Below are 20417 nucleotides of genomic sequence, written 5' to 3' on the forward strand. Positions count from 1 at the left end.
TATCTGGGTTGATATTTAAGGTATTTAAGGTATTCCTTTAACATCTCCAAGCAGGCACCTCAAATGCCCATGATTACTGTATGTTCTTTAAGTTGATTGAGATGTGGTAGTTTTCTCTTTCTCAAAAGCCACTGAAACCATCCATTTGCATATAGAGCAGACTTTGAAACTAAGGTGTTGAGCAGGGTTGCAGAATACGAAATCACTATATGGAAAAAGTCATTTCTGTCTTTATATGCAAGTAATGAACAATCTGAAAATTAAAACAATGTCAATCATACAGTATCATCACATAGGATAAAATACTTAGGAAAAAAGAAAAAGAGGTAAAAGATCTGAAGTAAAAACCACAAAACTGCTGAGAAAAAAAATTTTTTTTAAATATATGAATGGTGAGACATTCATATTCATGGATTGGAGGACACAGTGTTGTCAAGATGGCATTCTCAAATTGATCAATAAATTAAATGAAACATCCTAGCAAACTCTTGCAGAGAAATTGACAAAACAATCTAAAATTTATATGGGAAATGCAAGATTTATGATAGCCAAAACTATTTTGAAAAAAGAACCTAGTGATTTTCACTAAGTCAGTGAGTAAGAGCCATCTACACTTAGTCCTTTCCTTCTGAATATTGTCTCACTTTTCCATACTCTTTTTCAGTGCCATTCAGCTAGCAGCTAGACCCCAGTGTCAATTGTGACCATGTTCTTAGCTCCACTTAAAAAGACCATCTTAGGGCTTCCCTGGTGGCACAGTGGTTAAGAATCTGCCTGCCAATGCAGGGGACATGGGTTTGAGCCCTGGTCCAGGAAGAACCCACATGCCGCGGAGCAACTAGGTCCGTGCGCCACAACTACTGAGCCTGTGCTCTAGAGCCTGTGAGCCACGGCTGCTGAGCCCACACACCACAACTAATGAAGCCCACGCACCTACAGCCCGTGCTCCACAACAGGAGAGGCCACCACAGTGAGAAGCCCGTGCACCACAACGGGGAGTGGCCCCTGCTCGCTGCAACTGGAGAAAGCCCATGCGCAGCAACGAAGACCCAACACAGCCAAAGATAATAAAAAATAAATTAAAAAAAAAAGATCATCATAAGATGTGTAGGCAGAAAGAATAACGCCACCCTCCCCAAAAGGTGGTCCCATCCTAATCCCTGGAATCTGGGAATATGTTATATAACACAGCAAAAGGTATTTTGCAAATGTGATTCAGTTAATGACATTAAAATGGGGAGATTATATTGGATTATCGAGGTGGACCCAATCTAACCATATGGATCTTTAAAAGCAGAGAACCTTTCCAACCTGTGGTCAAAGAAATGTAAACAAAGAAGCAGCATCACTGCAGTACTCTATTGCTGGCTTTGAAGATAGAGGAAGGGAGAACATGTACCAAGGAGATCAGACAGCCTCTAGAAGATGGAAAAGGCAAAGGAACGGATTCTCTCCTAGACTCCTCAAAAGGGAACATAGCCCTGCTGACATATTGATTTTACCCCATTGAGATCATCTCAAACTTCTGACCTACAAAACTATAACATAATAAATTTGTGTTGTTTAAGCTACTAAGTTTCTGGTAATTTGTTACATCAGGAATAGAAAACTAAAATAGTAACTAAATTAATGATACTAACTTTAATTATTAAAGACATAAATGTTTAGGAGAAAAATTTAGCACAGTAAAAGTCTTGATGGAAATACTGCTGATTACTAGAGAGAAATTCAGTGTTAATATTAGTTGAGGAAAATAAAAGTCAAATCATTCGGGATTTCCCTGGGGGTCCAGTGGTAAAGAATCCACACTGCAATGCAGGGGACGGGGTTCGATCCCTGGTCAGGGAACTAAGATCCCACATGCCTCAGGGCAACTGTGTGCCACAACTACAAAGCTCATGTACCTCAACTACAGAGCCCACGCGCCCTGGAGCCTTTGCACCACAACTAGAGGAAACCCACAGGCCACCACGAGAGACAAGCCCGTGCACCACAATGAAGATCCCACATGCCTCAACAAAGATCCCATGAGCCACAACTAAGACCCAAAGCAGCCAAAAATAAATTAAATAAATAAATAAATCTTTTAAAAAATCAAATCACTCATTGTATTTTAAAAGATATAACAATAATCACTATTCCAAGATGATTTTATTCTCTACAAAACTTTAATTTTTTTTTCATAATGATTATTACGACTTCCAGCACCACCAAATTATACCAGGCCTGTTGTTTTTCAAAGGTTATGGCTGAGATTGGTTCAAGATTGTGGAGTAGAAGGACATGAACTCACTCCCTTGTGAGAGCACCGGAATCATAACTAACTGCTGAGCAATCATTGACAGGAAGACACTGGAACTCACCAAAAAAGATATCCCACATCCAAAGACAAAGGAGAAGCCGAAATGAGATGGTAGGAGGGGCGCAATCACAATAAAATCAAATCTCATAAACGTTGGGTGGGTGACTCACAAACTGGAGAACAATTATACCACAGAAGTCCACGCACTGGAGTGAAGGTTCTGAGCACCATGTCAGGCTTCCCAACCTGGGGGTCTGGCAATGGTAGGAGGAATTCCCATAGAATCAGACTTTGAAGGCTAGCGGGATTTGATCGCAGAATTTTGGCAGGACTGGGGGAAACAGAGACTCCACTCTTGGAGGGCACACACAAAGTAGTGTGTGCATCAGGACCCAGGGAAAGGAGCAGTGACCCCATAGGAGACTGAACCAGACCTACCTGCTAGTGTTGGAGGGTCTCCTGCACAGGCGGGGGCAGTTGTGGCTCACTGTGGGGACAAGGACACTGGCAGCAGAAGTTCTGGGAAGTAGTCCTTGGCTTGAGCCCTCCCAGAATCCGCCATTAGCCCCACCAAAGAGCCTGTAGCCTCCAGTGCTGGGTTGCCTCAGGCCAAACAACCAACAGAGAGGGAACTCAGTCCCACCCATCAGGAGACAAGCGGATTAAAGTTTTACTGAGCTCTGCCCACCAGAGCAATACCCAGCTCTACCCACCACCAGTCCCTCCCATCAGGAAACTTGCTCGAGCCTCTTAGATAGTCTTATCCACCACAGGGCAGACAGCAGAAGCAAGAAGAACTACAATCCTGCAGCCTCTGGAACAAAAAACACATTTACAGAAAGATAGACAAAATGAAAAGGCAGAGGACTATGTACCAGATGAAGGAACAAGATAAAACCCCAGAAAAACAACTACATGAAGTGGAGATAGGAAACCTTCCAGAAAAGGAATTCAGAATAATGATAGTGAATATGATCCAAGACCTCGGAAAATGAATGGAGGCAAAGATGGAGAAGATGCAAGAAATGTTTAACAAAGACCTAGAAGAATTAAAGAATAAACACCTAGAAGAATTAAAGAACAAACAAACAGAGATAAATAATACAATAACTGAAATGAAAAATACACAAGAAAGAATCAATAGCAGAATAACTGAGGCAGAAGAACGGATAAGTGACCTGGAAGACAGAATGGTGGAATTCACTGCTGTGGAACAGAATAAAGAAAAAAGAATGAAAAGAAATGAAGACAGCCTAAGAGACCTCTGGGACAACATTAAAAGCACTAACATTCGCATTATAGGGGTCCCAGAAGGAGAAGAGAGGGAGAAAGGACATGAGAAAATGTTTGAAGGGATAATAGTCAAAAAGTTCCCTAACATAGGAAAGGAAATAGCCACCCAAGTCCAGGAAGCACAGAGAGTCCCATACAGGATAAACCCAAGGAGAAATATGCCGAGACACATAGTAATCAAATTGACAACAATTAAAGACAAAGAAAAATTATTAAAAGCAACAAGAGAAAAATAACAAATAACATACAAGGGAACTCCCATAAAGTTAAGAGCTGATTTCTCAGCAGAAACTCTACAAGCCAGAAGCACAGTATATTTAAAGTGATGAAAGGGCAGAACCTACAACAAAGATTACTCTACCCAGCAAGGATCTCATTCAAATTTGACAGAGAAATCAAAAGATTTACAGACAAACAAAAGCTAAGAGAATTCAGCACCACCAAACCAGCTCTACAACAAATGCTAAAGGAACTTCTCTAAGTGGGAAACACAAGAGAAGAAAATGACCTACAAAAACAAACCCAAAACAATTAAGAAAATGGTAATAGGAACATACATATCAATAATTACCTTAAATGTGAATGGATTAAATGCTCCAACCAAAAGACACAGGCTTGCTGAATGGATACAAAAACAAAACCCATATATATGTTGTCTACAAGAGACCCACTTCAGACCTAGGGACACATACAGACTGAAAGTGAGGGGATGGAAAAAGGTATTCCATGCAAATGGAAATCAAAAGAAAGCTGGAGTAGCAATACTCATGTCAGATAAAATAGACTAAAATAAAGAATGTTACAAGAGACAAGGAAGGACACTATATAATGATCAAGGGATCAATCCAAGAAGAAGATATAACAATTATAAATATATATGCACCCAACATAGGAGCACCACAATACATAAGGCAAATGCTAACAGCTGTAAAAGAGGAAATCGACAGTAACACAGTAATAGTGGGGGACTTTAATACCTCACTTACACCAAAGGACAGATCATCCAAACAGAAAATTAATAAGGAAACACAAGGTTTAAATGACACAATAGACCAGATAGATATAATTGATATTAACAGGACATTCCAACTGAAAACAGCAGATTACACTTTCTTCTCAAGTGCACATGGAACATTCTCCAGGATAGATCACATCTTGGGTCACAAATCAAGCCTCAGTAAATTTAAGAAAATTGAAATCATATCAAGCATCTTTTCTGACCAGAACGCTATGAGATTAGAAATAAACTACAGGGGGAAAAAACGTAAAAAACAGATACATGGAGGCTAAACAATACATTAGTAAATAACCAAGATATCACTGAAGAAATCAAAGAGGAAATCAAAAAATACCTAGAGACAAATGACAATGAAAACACAATGATCCAAAACCTATGGGATGCAGCAAAAGCAGTTCTAAGAGGGAAGTTTATAGCAATACAATCCTACCTCAAGAAACAAGAAAAATCTCAAAAAAAAAATCTAACCTTACACCTAAAGGAACTAGAGAAAGAAGAACAAACAAAACCCAAAGTTAGTAGAAGGAAAGAAATCATAAAGATCAGAGCACAAATAAATGAAATAGAAACAAAGAACACAATAGCAAAGATCAATAAAACTAAAAGCTGGCTCTTTGGGAAGATATACAAAATTGATAAACCTCTAGCCAGACTCATCAAGAAAAATAGGGAGAGGACTCAAATCAATAAAATTAGAAATGAAAAAGGAGAAGTTACAACAGACATCGCAGAAATACAAAGCATCCGAAGAGACTACTACAAGCAACTCTATGCCAATAAAATGGACAACCTGGAAGAAATGGACCAATTTTTAGAAAGGTATAACCTTCCAAGACTGAACCAGGAAGAAACAGAAAATATGAACTGACCAATTGCAAGTAATGGAACTGAAACTGTGATTAAAAATCTTCCAACAAACAAAGTCCAGGACCAGATGGCTTCACAGGTGAATTCTATCAAACATTTAGAGAAGAGTTAACACCCATTCTTCTCAAATGCTTCTAAAAATTGCAGAGGAAAGAACACTCCCATACCATTCTATGAGGCCACCATCACCCTGATACCAAAACCAGACAAAGATACTACAAAAAAAAGGAGAAAATTACAGACCAATCTATGTTCATCACTGATGAACATAGATGCGAAAATCCTCAACAAAATACCAGCAAACAGAATCTAACAACACATTAAAAGGATCATACACCACGATCAAGTGGGATTTATTCCAGGGATGCAAGGATTCTTTTTTTTTTTTTTTTTGGCTGTGTCGGGTCTTCGTTTCTGTGCGAGGGCTTTCTCCAGCTGTGGCAAGCGGAGGCCACTCTTCATCGCGGTGCGCGGGCCTCTCACTATCGCGGCCTCTCTTGCTGCGGAGCACAGGCTCCAGACGCGCAGGCTCAGTAGTTGTGGCTCACGGGCCTAGTTGCTCCGTGGCATGTGGGATCTTCCCAGACCAGGGCTTGAACCCGTGTCCCCTGCATTGGCAGGCAGACTCTCAACCACTGCGCCACCAGGGAAGCCCAAGGATTCTTCAATATATGCAAATCAATCAATGTGATACACCATATTAACAAACTGAAGAATAAAAACCATATGATCATCTCGATAGATGCAGAAAATGCTTTTGACATAACTCAACACCCATTTATGATAAAAACTCTCCAGGAAGTGGGCATAGAGGGAAACTACCTCAACATAATAAAAGCCATATATGACAAACCCACAGCAAACATCATTCTCAATGGTGAAAAACTGAAAGCATTTCCTCTAAGATCAGGAACAACACAGGATGTCCACTCTCGCCACTATTTTTCAACATAGTTTTGGAAGTCCTAGTCATGGCAATCAGAGAAGAAAAAGAAATAAAAGGAACACAAATTGGAAAAGAAGAAGTAAAACTGTCACTGTTTGCAGGACATGGAGAATCCTAAAGATGACATCAGGAAACTACTAGAGCTAATCAGTGAATTTGGTAAAGTAGTAGGATACAAAATTAATGCACAGAAATTTCTTGCATTCCTATACACTAACATCAAACAATCAGAAAGAGAAATTAAGGAAACAATCCCATTCACCATGGCAACAAAAAGAATAAAATACCTAGGAATAAACCTACCTAAGGAGGTAAAAGACCTGTACTCAGAAAACTATAAGATACTGATGAAAGAAATCAAAGATGATACAAATAGATGGAGAGATATACCATGTTCTTGGATTGGAAGAATCAATATTGTGAAAATGACTATACTACCCAAAGCAATCTACAGATTCATTGCAATCCCTATCAAACTACCAATGGCATTTTTCACAGAACTAGAACAAAAAATCTTAAAATTTCTATGGAGACACAAAAGACTCTGAATAGCCAAGGCAACCTTGAGGGTAAAAAACAGAGCTGAAAGAATCAGACTCCCTGACTTCAGACTATACTACAAAGCTAAGTCATCAAGACAATATGGTACTGGCATAAAAACAGAAATATAGATCAATGGAACAGGATAGAAAGCCCAGAGATAAACCTACGCACCTATGGTCAACTAATCTATGACAAAGGAGGCAAGGACATACAATGGAGGAAAGACAGTCTCTTCAATAAGTGGTGCTGGAAAACTGGACAGCTACATGTAAAAGAATGAAATTAGAACACTCCCTAACACCATACACAAAAATAAACTCAAGATGGATTAAACACCTAAATGTAAGACTGGATACTATTAAACTCTTAGAGGAAAACATAGGAAGAACACTCCTTGACATAAATCACAGCAAGATCTTTTTTGACCCACCTCCTAGAGTAATGGAAATAAAACCAAAAATAAACAAATGGGACCCAATGAAACTTAAACGCTTTTGCACAGCAAAGGAAACTATAAACAAGACGAAAAGACAACCAACAGAATGGGAGAAATTATTTGCAGACGAATCAACAGACAAAGGATTAATCTCCTAAATATATAAACAGCTGATGCAGCTCAATATTAAAAAAACAAACAACCTAATCAAAAAATGGGCAGAAGACCTAAACAGACATTTCTCCAAAGAAGACATACAGATGACCAAGAGGCACATGAAAATCAGCTCAACATCACTACTTATTAGAGAAATGCAAATCAAAACTACAATGAGGTATCACCTGACACCAGTTAGAATGGGCATCATCAGAAAATCTACAAACAACAAATGCTGGAGAGGGTGTGGAGAAAAGGGATCCCTCTTGCACTGTTGGTGGGAATGTAAATTGATACAGCCACTATGGAGAACAGTATGGAGGCTCCTTAAAAAACTAAAAATAGAATTACCATATGATCCAGCAATCCCACTACTGGGCATATACTCTGAGAAAACCATAATTCAGAAAGACACATGCACCCCAATGTTCATTGCAGGGCTGTTTACAATAGCCAGGTCATGGAAGCAACCTAAGTGCCCATCGACAGACAAATGGCTAAAGAAGATGTGGTACATATATACAATGGAATATTACTGAGCCATAAAAAGGAAAGAAATTGGGTCATTTGTAGAGACGTGGATGGACCTAGAGACTGTCATACAGAGTGCAGTAGGTCAGAAAAACAAATATTGTATATTAACTCATATATGTGGTACCTAGAAAAATGGTACAGATGAACCGGTTTGCAGGGCAGAAACTGAGACACAGAGGTAGAGAACAAATGTATGGACACCAAGGGGGGAAAGTGTGTGGGGGCTGGGGGTGGTGGTGTGATGAATTGGGAGATTGGGATTGACATGTATACACTAATGTGTATAAAATTGATGACTAATAAGAACCGGCTGTATAAAAAAAATAAATAAAATTCAATAAATACCAAAAGCAAAAAAAAAAAAAAAAAAGGTTGTGTCTGCTTTGATTAAATCATTCATGTGACAAACTGAGATACTTCCTCCCTGACTTTCTGGAGCAAGAAAGGTGGATTTTGTGTTTGTTGAAAAATGAGGAAACGACAAATTAACTTCACCTATACTTTTTATATTCAGGGCAGCACTTAAAGGACTGTTTATGATAAAACCTAGACTCTCTGCTAAGGAGAACAAACACCGGCACCACTCAGCTACCCAAAGTGAAGAAGTGCTAGGTAACCATAATTTGACTCTTCCTCTAACTCCCAGGGGATGTTGCCATTTGAATATGATCTTTATTTCAGAATGAAGCATTGATATAGAGACAGGTAAAATTTTTTAACATCTTTTTAATTCTTCAATCAGTGAGGACAATATTTTGCTGTTTATGAGTACAAAACAGCCCTGTCCTAGGTATACAAGGGTATACATAAGTCTGTAACATTATTAGCTACAGTGAAATTACTTTACTAGACAGCACAGCAAAGTTGGGTTAACTAAAGATATAATAAGAAAATGCTTTGAAATAACATGAAGTCAATGGACATTTGACTGTACAATTTACTCTTTCAAAATATAAACGTATGTCAGCTTATGTGTGTGAATTACACTCAGTCTCAACACAGCCACGTGTCTAGGAATGTGTAAACAACTCATAAGCCATTCTCTAAGGGGTGTAGTGAAAACTTCCAAAAGTGCCCCAGGTGTTTGTTCAGAGATAAGGGATAAACTTTAAGGCATTCTTCCAAGTGAATGTAAACTTTTCTGAAGTGGCCTTTCCAGTAACGTATTACTGTCGTGGATACACTGTACTTTAATTTATAGTGCTGTTGGATATTTTTAGTAGCACATCATCACACTAATTGTCACTTTTTAAAAATCAGCATAAAAATCCTGCAATTATAAAAAATATCTGGGGTGCTGTTATTCTGTACACATTAGGCAGGCACTTTCTGTTGACTTAACTGTAAATCCTATTTTCTTCTAATAATTTTTATCTTTAGCTAGAATTGTATTGCTAATATTGTGTGCTAAATACCATGTTCACATATTGAGAAACAATGATTTGCCTACAGTTTGTCTAATTTAAATCTGAGTTGAGAATTTCTCTTAATAGGTCATTTTCTACAGAAGCATTCAAAATAAATAGTGCTACTCTTTGAGCATGTTTCAACATGATGACATCTTTCTGTCTGTTATGTCTTTTTCCAAAGTAATTTTCAGAGCATGTGAACTAAACTGACTACTGGAGATTTGGATACAGGCCATTATGAGAGTCCCCTTGTAGTGACCAACTAGTTTCATTTAATTTCCTTCTTTCCCTTATAATTGGCAGAGACCACCAGGTAATTATCTGGATTCATGTCCTTAAGGGTAGGAGATTTGCTCTGGATGGGGGATGTCTTGCCATCCACACGGGAGATCTGCAGCATCCGGCAGGGGTCGTGTTTCAACAAATACCCTGCAAAAGTTTCCCAACCTCCTCCCACACGGACCATGACATGCTTGTTGTGCAGCATCTGGAATGAAAAGAGAGCGAAAGAGTTAAATCCTGAGAATTCTTGCAGTATCTCAAATCAGCTTCCAGCTCTAGCGTTGTTATTGTTTTCTGTTTTGTTTTTCAAGCCCCCATTGTCCTTCCACTTCTTGCACAGTGTCTGAGTTAGCATACAGTTTATGAGAGAAGCTTTGTTTCTCCCATGCAAGTGGATCATGAGTGGTACATATCCCCAGGATCCAGCTTTGCCCTGCTGTGGGAATCAGGGTGTAGGTACAACCCCTTGCTTGCTTCAGCGAGTCTAGAGGCTCCTTGCTGACGCTGACACCTGATGTTGCATCACAGTCTCATCATTGCCCAATTTCCTGCTTGCTGCCTCAGATCAGAGCTCTGTCTCCCCACTGGGTTATTCCCCTCTGAACCAGGACTTAAAAGACCATGGAAATGCCTGCTATGGAATATAGTTTTTTTTTTTCATTGAAGTATAGTTGATTTACAATATTGTTAGTTTCAGGTGTACAGCAAAGTGATTCGTTTATACATATATATGTATATATATTCTTTTCTTTTCAATTCTATCCCATTATAGTTTATTACAAGATATTGAGTGTAGTCCCTGTGCTATACAGTAAATCCTTGTTGTTTATCTATTTTTGGAATATAAAGTTAATAATCACACAAATACTCAATGCAAAATAGAATTGAAAATGCACTCAGAAAGATTGAAATCTTCCCTAGTCACTGTCTGAGGCTTTCAAGGAAAGATATTATGGAATGGCCAAACATTTATGTTGTCTTTACTCTCATTCTTCTTAATTACAATAGAATACTTCTTTAGAAACAAAACAAAAACAAAAAAAACAAAACCCTTACCTTCAGGGCCATGAACCATCTAGAGCTCCAGGGTTAACAAGGCTACAGACTGAAAAGGTGAAGAATATGTGGTACTTTCTACCTAGTAAAAACATGTCCGAGTTGTGGAGGATTGGCACAGGGAGCCAAAGATTTGATCTTGGCTTCTTTCAAATATCACAAAATGGAAGAATAAGGGGGAATGTTGCACCTTCACCAAAGACCTCTCCCCTGCCCGAAATATGATGAACACACAATGGCAAGGTAATCTTGGGAAGGGGATATAGGTTTGGGAGGGGTTTGGTAAGTACTTTTCATGGTAGAGCCTATGAAATCTCTCCGAATTTCTCTCACTCTGTGTTACCTTCAGATCTGGATTTTTTGACTCCTATCCAGTGGGGGAAGACTTTGCTCTTAGCTGTTGAGATTCTGATGAGAGCTTTGGATTCTCTTTCTGTATGCCTGTACCCACAAAATATTGCATATATATTTAGGGCTTTCACAGACTCCCAAAAATCCATCCATAGGCTCAAGGTAAGAAATCCTGAAACATGGGGTCGACATAAGGCAGTTTTCAAAATCAAATGTCGTGGAAAGTAATAAAAATGTGCTGAATAACAATAATTAAAACTATTAGACTCATGAGAATTAAGTGTAACTATGCTGGTTATTCTCACTTAGAATATTAGAATTTTAGAATAGAAAGGATCTGGGGAAACATTTTCTAACAAGAAGGCTTCAAACTTATTTTAGCACCAGCATCTACTCATTAAATAAAATCTCAGTGGGAACCCATGAAATATAAAGCAGATAAGAGGAGTCAGGATTTAGCTTATAACCATTCTGCCTCCCCAGGTCCGCCAGTGGTACCATGTTCCTGTTGTTTAGGATGAAGATACTGAGGCCCAGATCTTTAATGTGATTTCCTGACTCCCAGTCTAGTACTCTTCCCACAACGTCCTCCTTATAAAATCCATCAAGGCTTTTATAATTTTACGGGCCTATTTTCATTCCCACAAGTTCCTGGGTGTGCCTCTACTTCCTGTTTTCAAAACTTGGGAGTTACTGGGACAAAAACTGCAAAGGCCAGGGTCAAAATAGCACTTTGACCCTTTCTCCCATTGTTCCAAGAGCACTGCTTTTGCCTATTGTTGAAGTTCTGGTACCTCCTAGCCCTGCAAATTACATTTAAGAATGGCCTCTAAACGTCCTTGGTATGAATGTCCCTGGCAGAATGCCCAAGTTCACTTGACTGTGAGCAGGCTGTTTCAACCAGAAAGAACCGCCAGCCAGAAGAGTTTTTAAACAATTAGTGAACTCTGGGAAACAGTGACAGAAATGTTTTTTCAGCCTGGAGTATATGATCATGAAGGTAAAAACTCTGCTTGCAGATTCTTTAATGAATCCATAGGACAATGCAAAGTGGATTCAACATGAGACAGAGTCATTCTGAATGTGAGTTACACAGGAATTAAATTTCTGCCCATCTCGTCTTCCAGAGTCTTCCTATAGCTAATCAGCCACCTATAATTTCCCAAAGAAAGCCAATGGTCAAACTGGACAAGTTTCAAGCATGGGATTAAGATATCAGAGCTACAGGTGTTCCTTTAGCCTGATTGTAGAGATTTAAATTCCATGCCTTTTCTTAGAACATGCTCAGTCTCAAGAAAAAAGAAGGAAGAAACGAATGCCAACCTCATGTCCATAAACAAAATCCCTATTGTTTAACCTAAAAGCAAATCAACCTGCTATAAACTAAATTGCTCTCAACCCTTCCTTCCCTCCACAGCATTTACCGTGCCAAACCCCAACCTTGGATTAAGTGTATAATCTTCTTCCTAAATCAGGGCTGAGCTGCTGAGCTCTGCGGGAAGAACTCCTTCCACCTCAGATATTAGTGACATTAGACCAAGTGCAATTAATTGAGCCTTTTATTTTTTGTTTTGGTCAATCCCATGTCTTATTCCTCTCTATTATTCTCAAGTACACTACCCATTTCATCCTCATCAGTCTACCATGACTTCATCTTTGTCAGGCATGGCTTCCTCTCTCTTGGTACCTCCACTGACTAATTCACACCAACCTACCTTTATCCTTTACCCTGCCTTTCTTGTCACAGAAATAAGTCCTTCTGTTCAAGGTCAAGTCCTACCCCCTGTCCTAATCCCCATTTCCACTCATGAAGAACCCAGCTACATCAAACATCTCATCCTTCTTCTCTCTCTCTCCAATTTAGTGTATAATGGCCCTTACCCTTTAGGAAATAAATGTATCCAAGCCCCTCCCACTCTTGTGCAAAGAAAACTCTTCTTCTTTCATCCCAGTCTACTTTGCTCTCATACCTTCTCCTTACACCTGAGCTTCTTGACAGTTAAGTTTACACTCAACGTTTTCACTTCTAATTTCCTATTTACCGTCCAACCAACAGTAGGCATTGCTTCTGCTTAACTGACTACATGAGAAAGAAAACCAGATGACTTCTAGAATTATCAAATCCAGTGGACTGTCCTTAATCCTTGTCTTCTTTGATCATTCAAATAAGGTATCTGATAGTATTGACACTCCTTCCTTGAAACTCCTTACTCTTTCACTCTCCATGACAAGACTCTCTTACTTGGATCTCCTGATACCTACCTGAGGGTTCTCTCTCTGCCTCCTTCACAAGTTGTATTTCTTCTACCTATTTTTAAGTTTTGCTTTTCCAGGGGATTCTGAAGTTATCTGTCCTTTCTCTCCTGCTTTTCTCAGTCTAACAACTCTCTATTTGCAACCTCATGGTTTTCACTGCCATCTATTTTTGTGTCCCCAAACTATAACTCTAGCCCTTGTTTCTTCCTGGAGCTTCCAAATGCAAAGGCAACCTGCCCTCTTCCTTCCCCTAGGGCCCCACAGGTCTTTCATCATAGGGTTGGTGACATGAGCAACCTCTGTACCTAGTCAGATACCAAAAACATTCATTTCCCACTAAATGTTTCTCAGGATCTTTGCTACCATTGCCACTACTTAGTTCAGGGACTCATCTTTCCCTGGTCTATTGTAGAGGGCTCGCCGCCTCCAGGCTTGCTGTGTCCAATCCATTTAGTAAACTGCCACCAAAGGGAATTCCATAAATGCAAGTGTGATCATGTCCTGCCTAAATACTTTCACTGCCTCCCTCTCTCCCGTAGGGTGAGCCACTTTATTTGCATGTGTTACTCTCCGTGACTACTCCTGCCAGCCTCATCCCTTCCCTGAGCCCTGGGACCCATGAATATTTGTAGTTCTATATTCCCAGATAACATACTCTTTCTTTCATGCTTTTGCACATTTGCCCCTAAATGTAGAACGTCCTTTCTGTTCTTCCCTCCCTGCTCACCAGGACCACAAACATTTCCCCAATTCAAACATCACCTCCACCTGAAAAAATCTTCCAGGGTCATACCCCTCATTGATAAGGGAATCCTTCCTTGACACGTGCTGTTTAGTTTACACATGATTTCACTGCTTTGCTCATACTACCGAATTGTAACTATTAATTTACCTGTATGCCCCTTCTAATAAAATGGAGCTCTCTGAAAAGAGTGATGATGTATCTCTCATGTTTGGACTCTCACATATGTGATCTCAGAACAGTGTCAATAGTGTAACCATATAGTACTCCTTTTCATGTATCTTTCCATACTACTTACTTTGCCTAATGTAAGATATCAGTATCAGTATTACTCCCATTTTATAGATAGTAAAACTGATGCTCTTAGAAGAACTGATGATCTTAAACAACTTGTGCAAGATCACACAACAAATCAGTGGCAGAACTGGGACAAGAATCCTTTTTGTTTTGTCTATTATACCATATCCACTTATTCTGTAAAGCTCCTAGATTTGGATTTTCATACCTGCTTAGTTACTTACAAGTGATAATTTAGCACACGCAAGGAATTATCAATGTCAGAAATAGTTATAAGTTGCTTAAGCAGATTAAATGCTCACATAAAATGATTTATAGTTTTATGTCCTAATAAACTTTAAATAAATATTGTATTTAATTTAAGAAGGTTATCCTCTAAGTGGCCCTAATTGTTTCAGAAATAATTATGTGTCAAGTACAGGTGATACAATAAAATATATTTATAGGTCTCTGTTGGCATAAGGAGAACTGGGCTTTGATTCTCTGTTCAGTGTGCATTTTACGGCTCCTTTATTTTTAATGCTTCACAATGTTGAACAATTTTGTGTTCTCCATTCCAAAAGATAACTCGTTTTGGCTAATAGGGCTAATATACATGTGAATTGAGTATTCAGTGTAGTTTTCTATGTTGTTTGTTGCATTTCTCTCTTTTTTAAATATCTTTATTGGAGTATAATTGCTTTACAATGTTGTGTTAGTTTCTGCTGTACAACAAAGTCAATCAGCTATGTGTATACGTATATCCCCATCTCCCCTCTGTCTTGAGCCTCCCTCCCACTCTCCCTATCCCACCCATCTAGGTCATCACAAAGCATCAAGCTGACCTCCCTGTGCTAGTTGCACTTCTCTTGAGTAAAGAAAAATAAGTTAGAGTTGCTATAAATATTCCCCAACACTGCACATTGCAAAGCAGTAGTTTTTGCATATTAGGCCTATTCTAAGGTTGCTATTTTCTACAATTGACCTCATTCCTCACCATGCCCCTGATTCTAACAAAGCGAAGAAGATTCTTTACCAATTTAGCAACATTAGCAATTTAGCAACATTTCTCAATGCTGAAGGGGAAAAGAACAAACAACAAATATCTTGTCTCAACATTTCTCCCAAAGGCCTTAATGAAGTTTCATAAGCAGATCTGGGTTATTGTAAACATTTTCTTTTTTGATGTCTATGAGTGACATACAAACCTTGCCCAGGGAAAAGAATCAGTAGGTCTCAAAGTTATGTTTTTGTTTTTTAATAATTTCTTCTAGTAATGGGAGAAAGAACTCCCATTCTTACCAAGGGCATTTTGATTTCTGCCTTTGTCCTATTATGATATTTAACTATGTGTTGTTTTCTTAGTAGGCCTCTTCTCATATGTCAGCAAAAGGGAAATTTTTTTCTTAGTTGACACAGAGTCATAATATTAGAGCACCTACTATGTGCCAGATAATCTACAAATATGCCTTTTTTTTTTTTTTTTTTCAAATATGCCTTCTTGAATTAAGGAGGATAAAAAAATTGAGGTCATTGGCAATGCTGTCATTTCACAGATGTACAAACTGGCAGACAGAGGGTCACACAGGGGGTTCCCAGAGCCAGGTTAGAAATCACACCTCCTTTACTCCCAATCTAGTACATGGCCTTACAATTGAACAGCTATACTCTTCCAAAAATTATTATTCTAAAAATGAATCCAATCTTGAAAGGTGGATGAATCACTTAATATATTGACCCAGCAGTGGTTTATAACATGTCAGATAAGTCTTTTGATTTACTGGATTCAATGCACATCTTGTTAGGCTACACTATGTTTACCTAAAGCCCACTTTCTAGTACCACCTTTCAATCTTATTTTCCTAACACAGTAAGGTAACAAACTATCCCATAAACAACAAATTCTGTAACTCATCCAGATACTTAATTTAAAGAAAAAAAATGGGTTGAAAGGAAATAAGTTAATTCTCTTATATCAACTTACAACATAATGGAAAATCCAAAAAGTTGTAGAAATGATTAATCAATAGCTTCCTACAAATTTTGAGATCACTGTGGTATCAGGGGGTCTAGTGGTTTGGCTCTTATGATATGTGATAACAGGACTTCAGGAAGAAGATTTTTTTTCCTTTCTAATTATTGGAGAGACAGACTGCAATCACATTATGTGCAGTTAAGAACTTAAAGCAAGAAAAAGTATGTATTTTTCTTCTTGGGCACATTAATCAGAATTACGTCGACTCACTTTTTGTTGACAAGGCAGAGCTGATATTTATGTATGGATCACAGAAAATCATATGTTTTACTAAATGAAAAAAATGGTCACATAAGAGAGCCAGGAAATATTATGGATTTATTGGTAATGTATTTGGCCTTTAAGGTGACCAGGTTGTATAAATTTATATTATACAAACAGAAAACAAGCAAAATACCACCAACAAAAATAAATAACAGGAAATGTCTTTTAGGTATGCAGAATTTAAAGTTAAATGCTTTAGGCCTATATCTGATAGCTTTATTTTATGAATTCCCCAGCATAGATCTGCTTGCATGTTCACATCTGTCCTAAATCATAACTCCTATGAAATGCTTCAGGTGTCGCCACCTTCTCAGCAAAACACTGACACATCTCTTTCATTCTGATTTGAGTCTTTTGCCCGCGAACTTGAAAATGCAGGGAAGCAGGAGTGTCTCTCAAGTGCTCTGAATACAAATGTCATTAGACCCGGAGGATGTGAAAGCTTTCCAGCAGGATGCCCTCATCATCTCTCACACTTCACTAATCCACCCTCCACTCCAGTGCCAGAGTGATCTTTGAAAAAGGGAAATCTGATCAGGCTACTGCCTTGCAATGGACCTGGGAGGGGTTCTCCATTGTCTGCAGTGTTTCTCAGCCATTTTTATTTCCAGTCCATCTGAGGAATATGACTCTTTCTCATCAGAACAAAAGCCCGTGGCAAAGATTCTGGGAAAGCAAGGGTGTGAGCGTGCGAGCATGCATGGGCATCTGTGCTTGTGCGTGTAGGGATGGGGCAGGATCTGCATCTCTAGGGTGGGCAGAAGAACACATAATCTGAGGAAACAATTTGCCAGTGTTACTGATATCCCCTCCCCTACCTCTGTCCCTCTCCAGCCCCCATGAGAACAACCACCGTGAGACACCAAGCACTTCACAGTCCAGTTCCTTTCCCACCTTCTTTCTCATTATGCCTTAATGATCACATACTGTTGTGCAGGTTGCACACTGCACAACTATGCGCTATACTGTGGCCCTACCTTTCTGTACCCATGACCACCTTCCAAATTATTTACCCAACAAATATTCTGAACTCCTTAGAATCCCCTGAAAGTTTCATCCCTTTCTACACACAGAGAATTGTTCCACATTCACCAGGTGAATTAAAGTGAGTCTCTTCCATTGGCCATTCAACAAATATTTGTTGAGTACCAGACAAGGTTATTCCTTGCTAAATTTTATGCCCTGAGGGCCTAGGGCAGTGAAAAGTACATAATAGGCACTCAATAAATGCTCGTTAAATGGATGAATGAACAATGTTAACACCTAGTAATGGTCCACCCAGGTATCACTGCCTTTATGGAATATTTTTGCACTCTCTGACATTTAGATTACCTTCTTTGGACCTTGAGATTTTCCTGCACAGACCTCAAGCAAAGCACCTACAATACTTTGTTGCCTTATTTCTTGTCCATCTTTCTGACCTCTCTAAAGGGTCACATCCTATTCAGCTTTGTATACCTGGCAACTATTACCATATGTGCTATGTAAAACATCACATATGGAAAGATAAGAGAAAAGAAAAGATGAAATGCTTTGTCTTTAGAAGGAAGAGTCTAAAAAAAAAAAAACAAAAAAAAAACCAGGATGTGAATGATAATCCACATCAAACATTGTTTAAAGAATTCCTTTGAGAGAGACAGATTTTGGGTCAGAGAAGGAAGCTTTAACAGGAATCATATTTAAAAGGGGGAGATTGTATTGAGAATCAATAGAGCAATGGACAGAAGAGAGAGAAAGGAGAAGGGGAAAGGAGAGAAGAAGAAAGCGCCCTGAATGAATCCAAAAGTAAGTGTATTATTCTCTTTGTTATCTCCCTTCACAAATTCTCATAACGCCAGGAATGCATATTTTTAAAAAATATTGTTCACTATAGTAACAAATCACTTGATAAAATTTTCACCCCCTCCTCTTTCTCTTTCAATGCTTAAGTGTTTGGGGGTCACTCTCATTAAGCCCTTCCCCACTTAACTGACCACAGTGGCTTATATTTCTGCCCAATCTGTGAACTGTTCTCCACCTGAGCCATCCTTCTAAGAGGCAACCATCTCTGACACGGACTGAGGAGAGGAGACAACCCACCTAAATTTAGATCAGTTTGGCTTCCTGGGACATCATATGTTTCCTAACACGTCCTTATCAACCCTGCTCTCGGTATGCTTTTACAAGCCCTCATAACTTGAGGGAAAATATTGTTTTTAGAATGCAGTCATCCAGAGAAAGAGTGTTAAATTAATTTATAGGACAACAGACTCTGTCATCATGTAATATTATACTGAAATGGCATACGCTGAAAATTGGGCGACTGGGAATTCAGCTCTCTGCCTAAGGTACCCTGACAACTGGAGGAGTAAGATGGCAGGTGTTCAATCCCTAGTGGAAAGGCTGAAACCTGCATTTTCAAGATACGTGATGAGGTCGCCTGTGAATAGGGCAGCGCAGGCTCTAGTTAACCACAGGTGACATATGAAGTCTCCTTTTTGTCAAAGGTTGGGGATTCATCTCAACCTCTCTAGCTACTTGAAATCTAGCTACTTGAAATTATAAACGGTTAAATACTACCCAAATTAACAAGCTTCTGGAATTATTGTTTTATTGTTTACAAAGAATTTTTCATATTTATTGTCTCATTTTTATCTACCTAACCATCCTTTTATTACGCCCTTTTCCTAAATAACGCTTCAGAGATTTGAACTACAGTCACCAGAGCAGAAGCTACCATCTGTTTTGTCTTTACCAGACTGCCTAGGTATGGTTACCACTAACTAGCTGTACAACCCTAAGACATTTATTGAATCTCTCTGTGCTTCAGTTTCTCAACTGTAAAATGATTATAGAGGTTTTTGGATAAAGATATTAATACGTGCAAGCATTTAGCCACGTTGCCTGGGGCATGATACTCAATAGCAACCTGCCATTATTATAATTATTATTAAAAGAATAATACTGTTGTTGTGATGATGATGATGAGCTTCTAATGGATTTTATTTCAGTTACTTCTTGCAGCAACTCTAAGTGGCTTGCATTGTTATCGACATTTACAGATGACAAAATGATAGCTCAGAAAGGTGAAGTAAATTGCCCAAAGTCACTTAGCTAGGAAGTGACAACGTTTAGCTTTGAACTTGAGTTTCTCTGACCTCGAAGGCAATACTCAGTACCCCTTAACTATACATTCTAAAGGGGCTTCACCAGGAGTCACGGTTGTCTGAGTTCTTACCTAGACTCTTCCCATGGACAAACCTCTTTTCTTTAGGAATAGGTGTTGTCATTTTATGATGTCTCCATTTATGATCATATCGCCCCGCTCTCAATGTACCCAGACCCAGAACATAAAAAGGAACTTAATACATGCTTGGAAGAATTTGTTTAAATTGGAACCTGATTGTTTAACCCATACAAAAATACTGAAAATTAGGTACACCCAGAGTGCTTTGCCCTGGGCCCCATACTCTGAAAGGAAACTGTAGGGCAGAAATCTCTGACAGCCTGCAAAATACTTTCTTAAATCATTTCATTTTGTTATCACACCTGCCCAGTGGTTTGGCAGGTGAATATTTGTTCCCATTGCACAAATGGGGAAAAAGAGGTTAGGTGGGTAGCTCATGGACACACAGCAAGAACACAGACCTAGTCTCCTGATTCCCAGTTTTG

At 38.9% G+C, this 20417-nt stretch overlaps 1 protein-coding gene and 1 long non-coding RNA gene across 14 annotated transcripts in view; one reads left to right on the forward strand and one right to left on the reverse strand.

The window, feature by feature from the left end:
- The window catches only part of LOC309606032, a 1194635-nt gene that overhangs the window by 175337 nt on the left and 998881 nt on the right, over nt 1-20417 (forward strand). The window lies entirely within an intron of this gene.
- The window catches only part of GAS2 (growth arrest specific 2), a 159725-nt gene continuing 148109 nt past the window's right edge, over nt 8802-20417 (reverse strand). For 10 of the 13 annotated variants that reach the window (XM_082342504.1, XM_082342503.1, XM_082342501.1 and 7 more), the window contains one exon: nt 8802-9991. In XM_082342504.1, coding sequence (XP_082198630.1) covers nt 9773-9991 — 219 coding nt within the window. In that variant the 3' untranslated portion in view covers nt 8802-9772. The remainder of the gene's footprint in view (nt 9992-20417) is intronic. The other 3 variants (XM_082342499.1, XM_082342498.1, XR_014231597.1) reach the window with 2 other exon arrangements.

Source organism: Balaenoptera borealis (genome assembly GCF_965194805.1).
Source record: "Balaenoptera borealis genome assembly, chromosome: 11".
NCBI classification, from domain to species: Eukaryota; Metazoa; Chordata; class Mammalia; order Artiodactyla; family Balaenopteridae; genus Balaenoptera; species Balaenoptera borealis.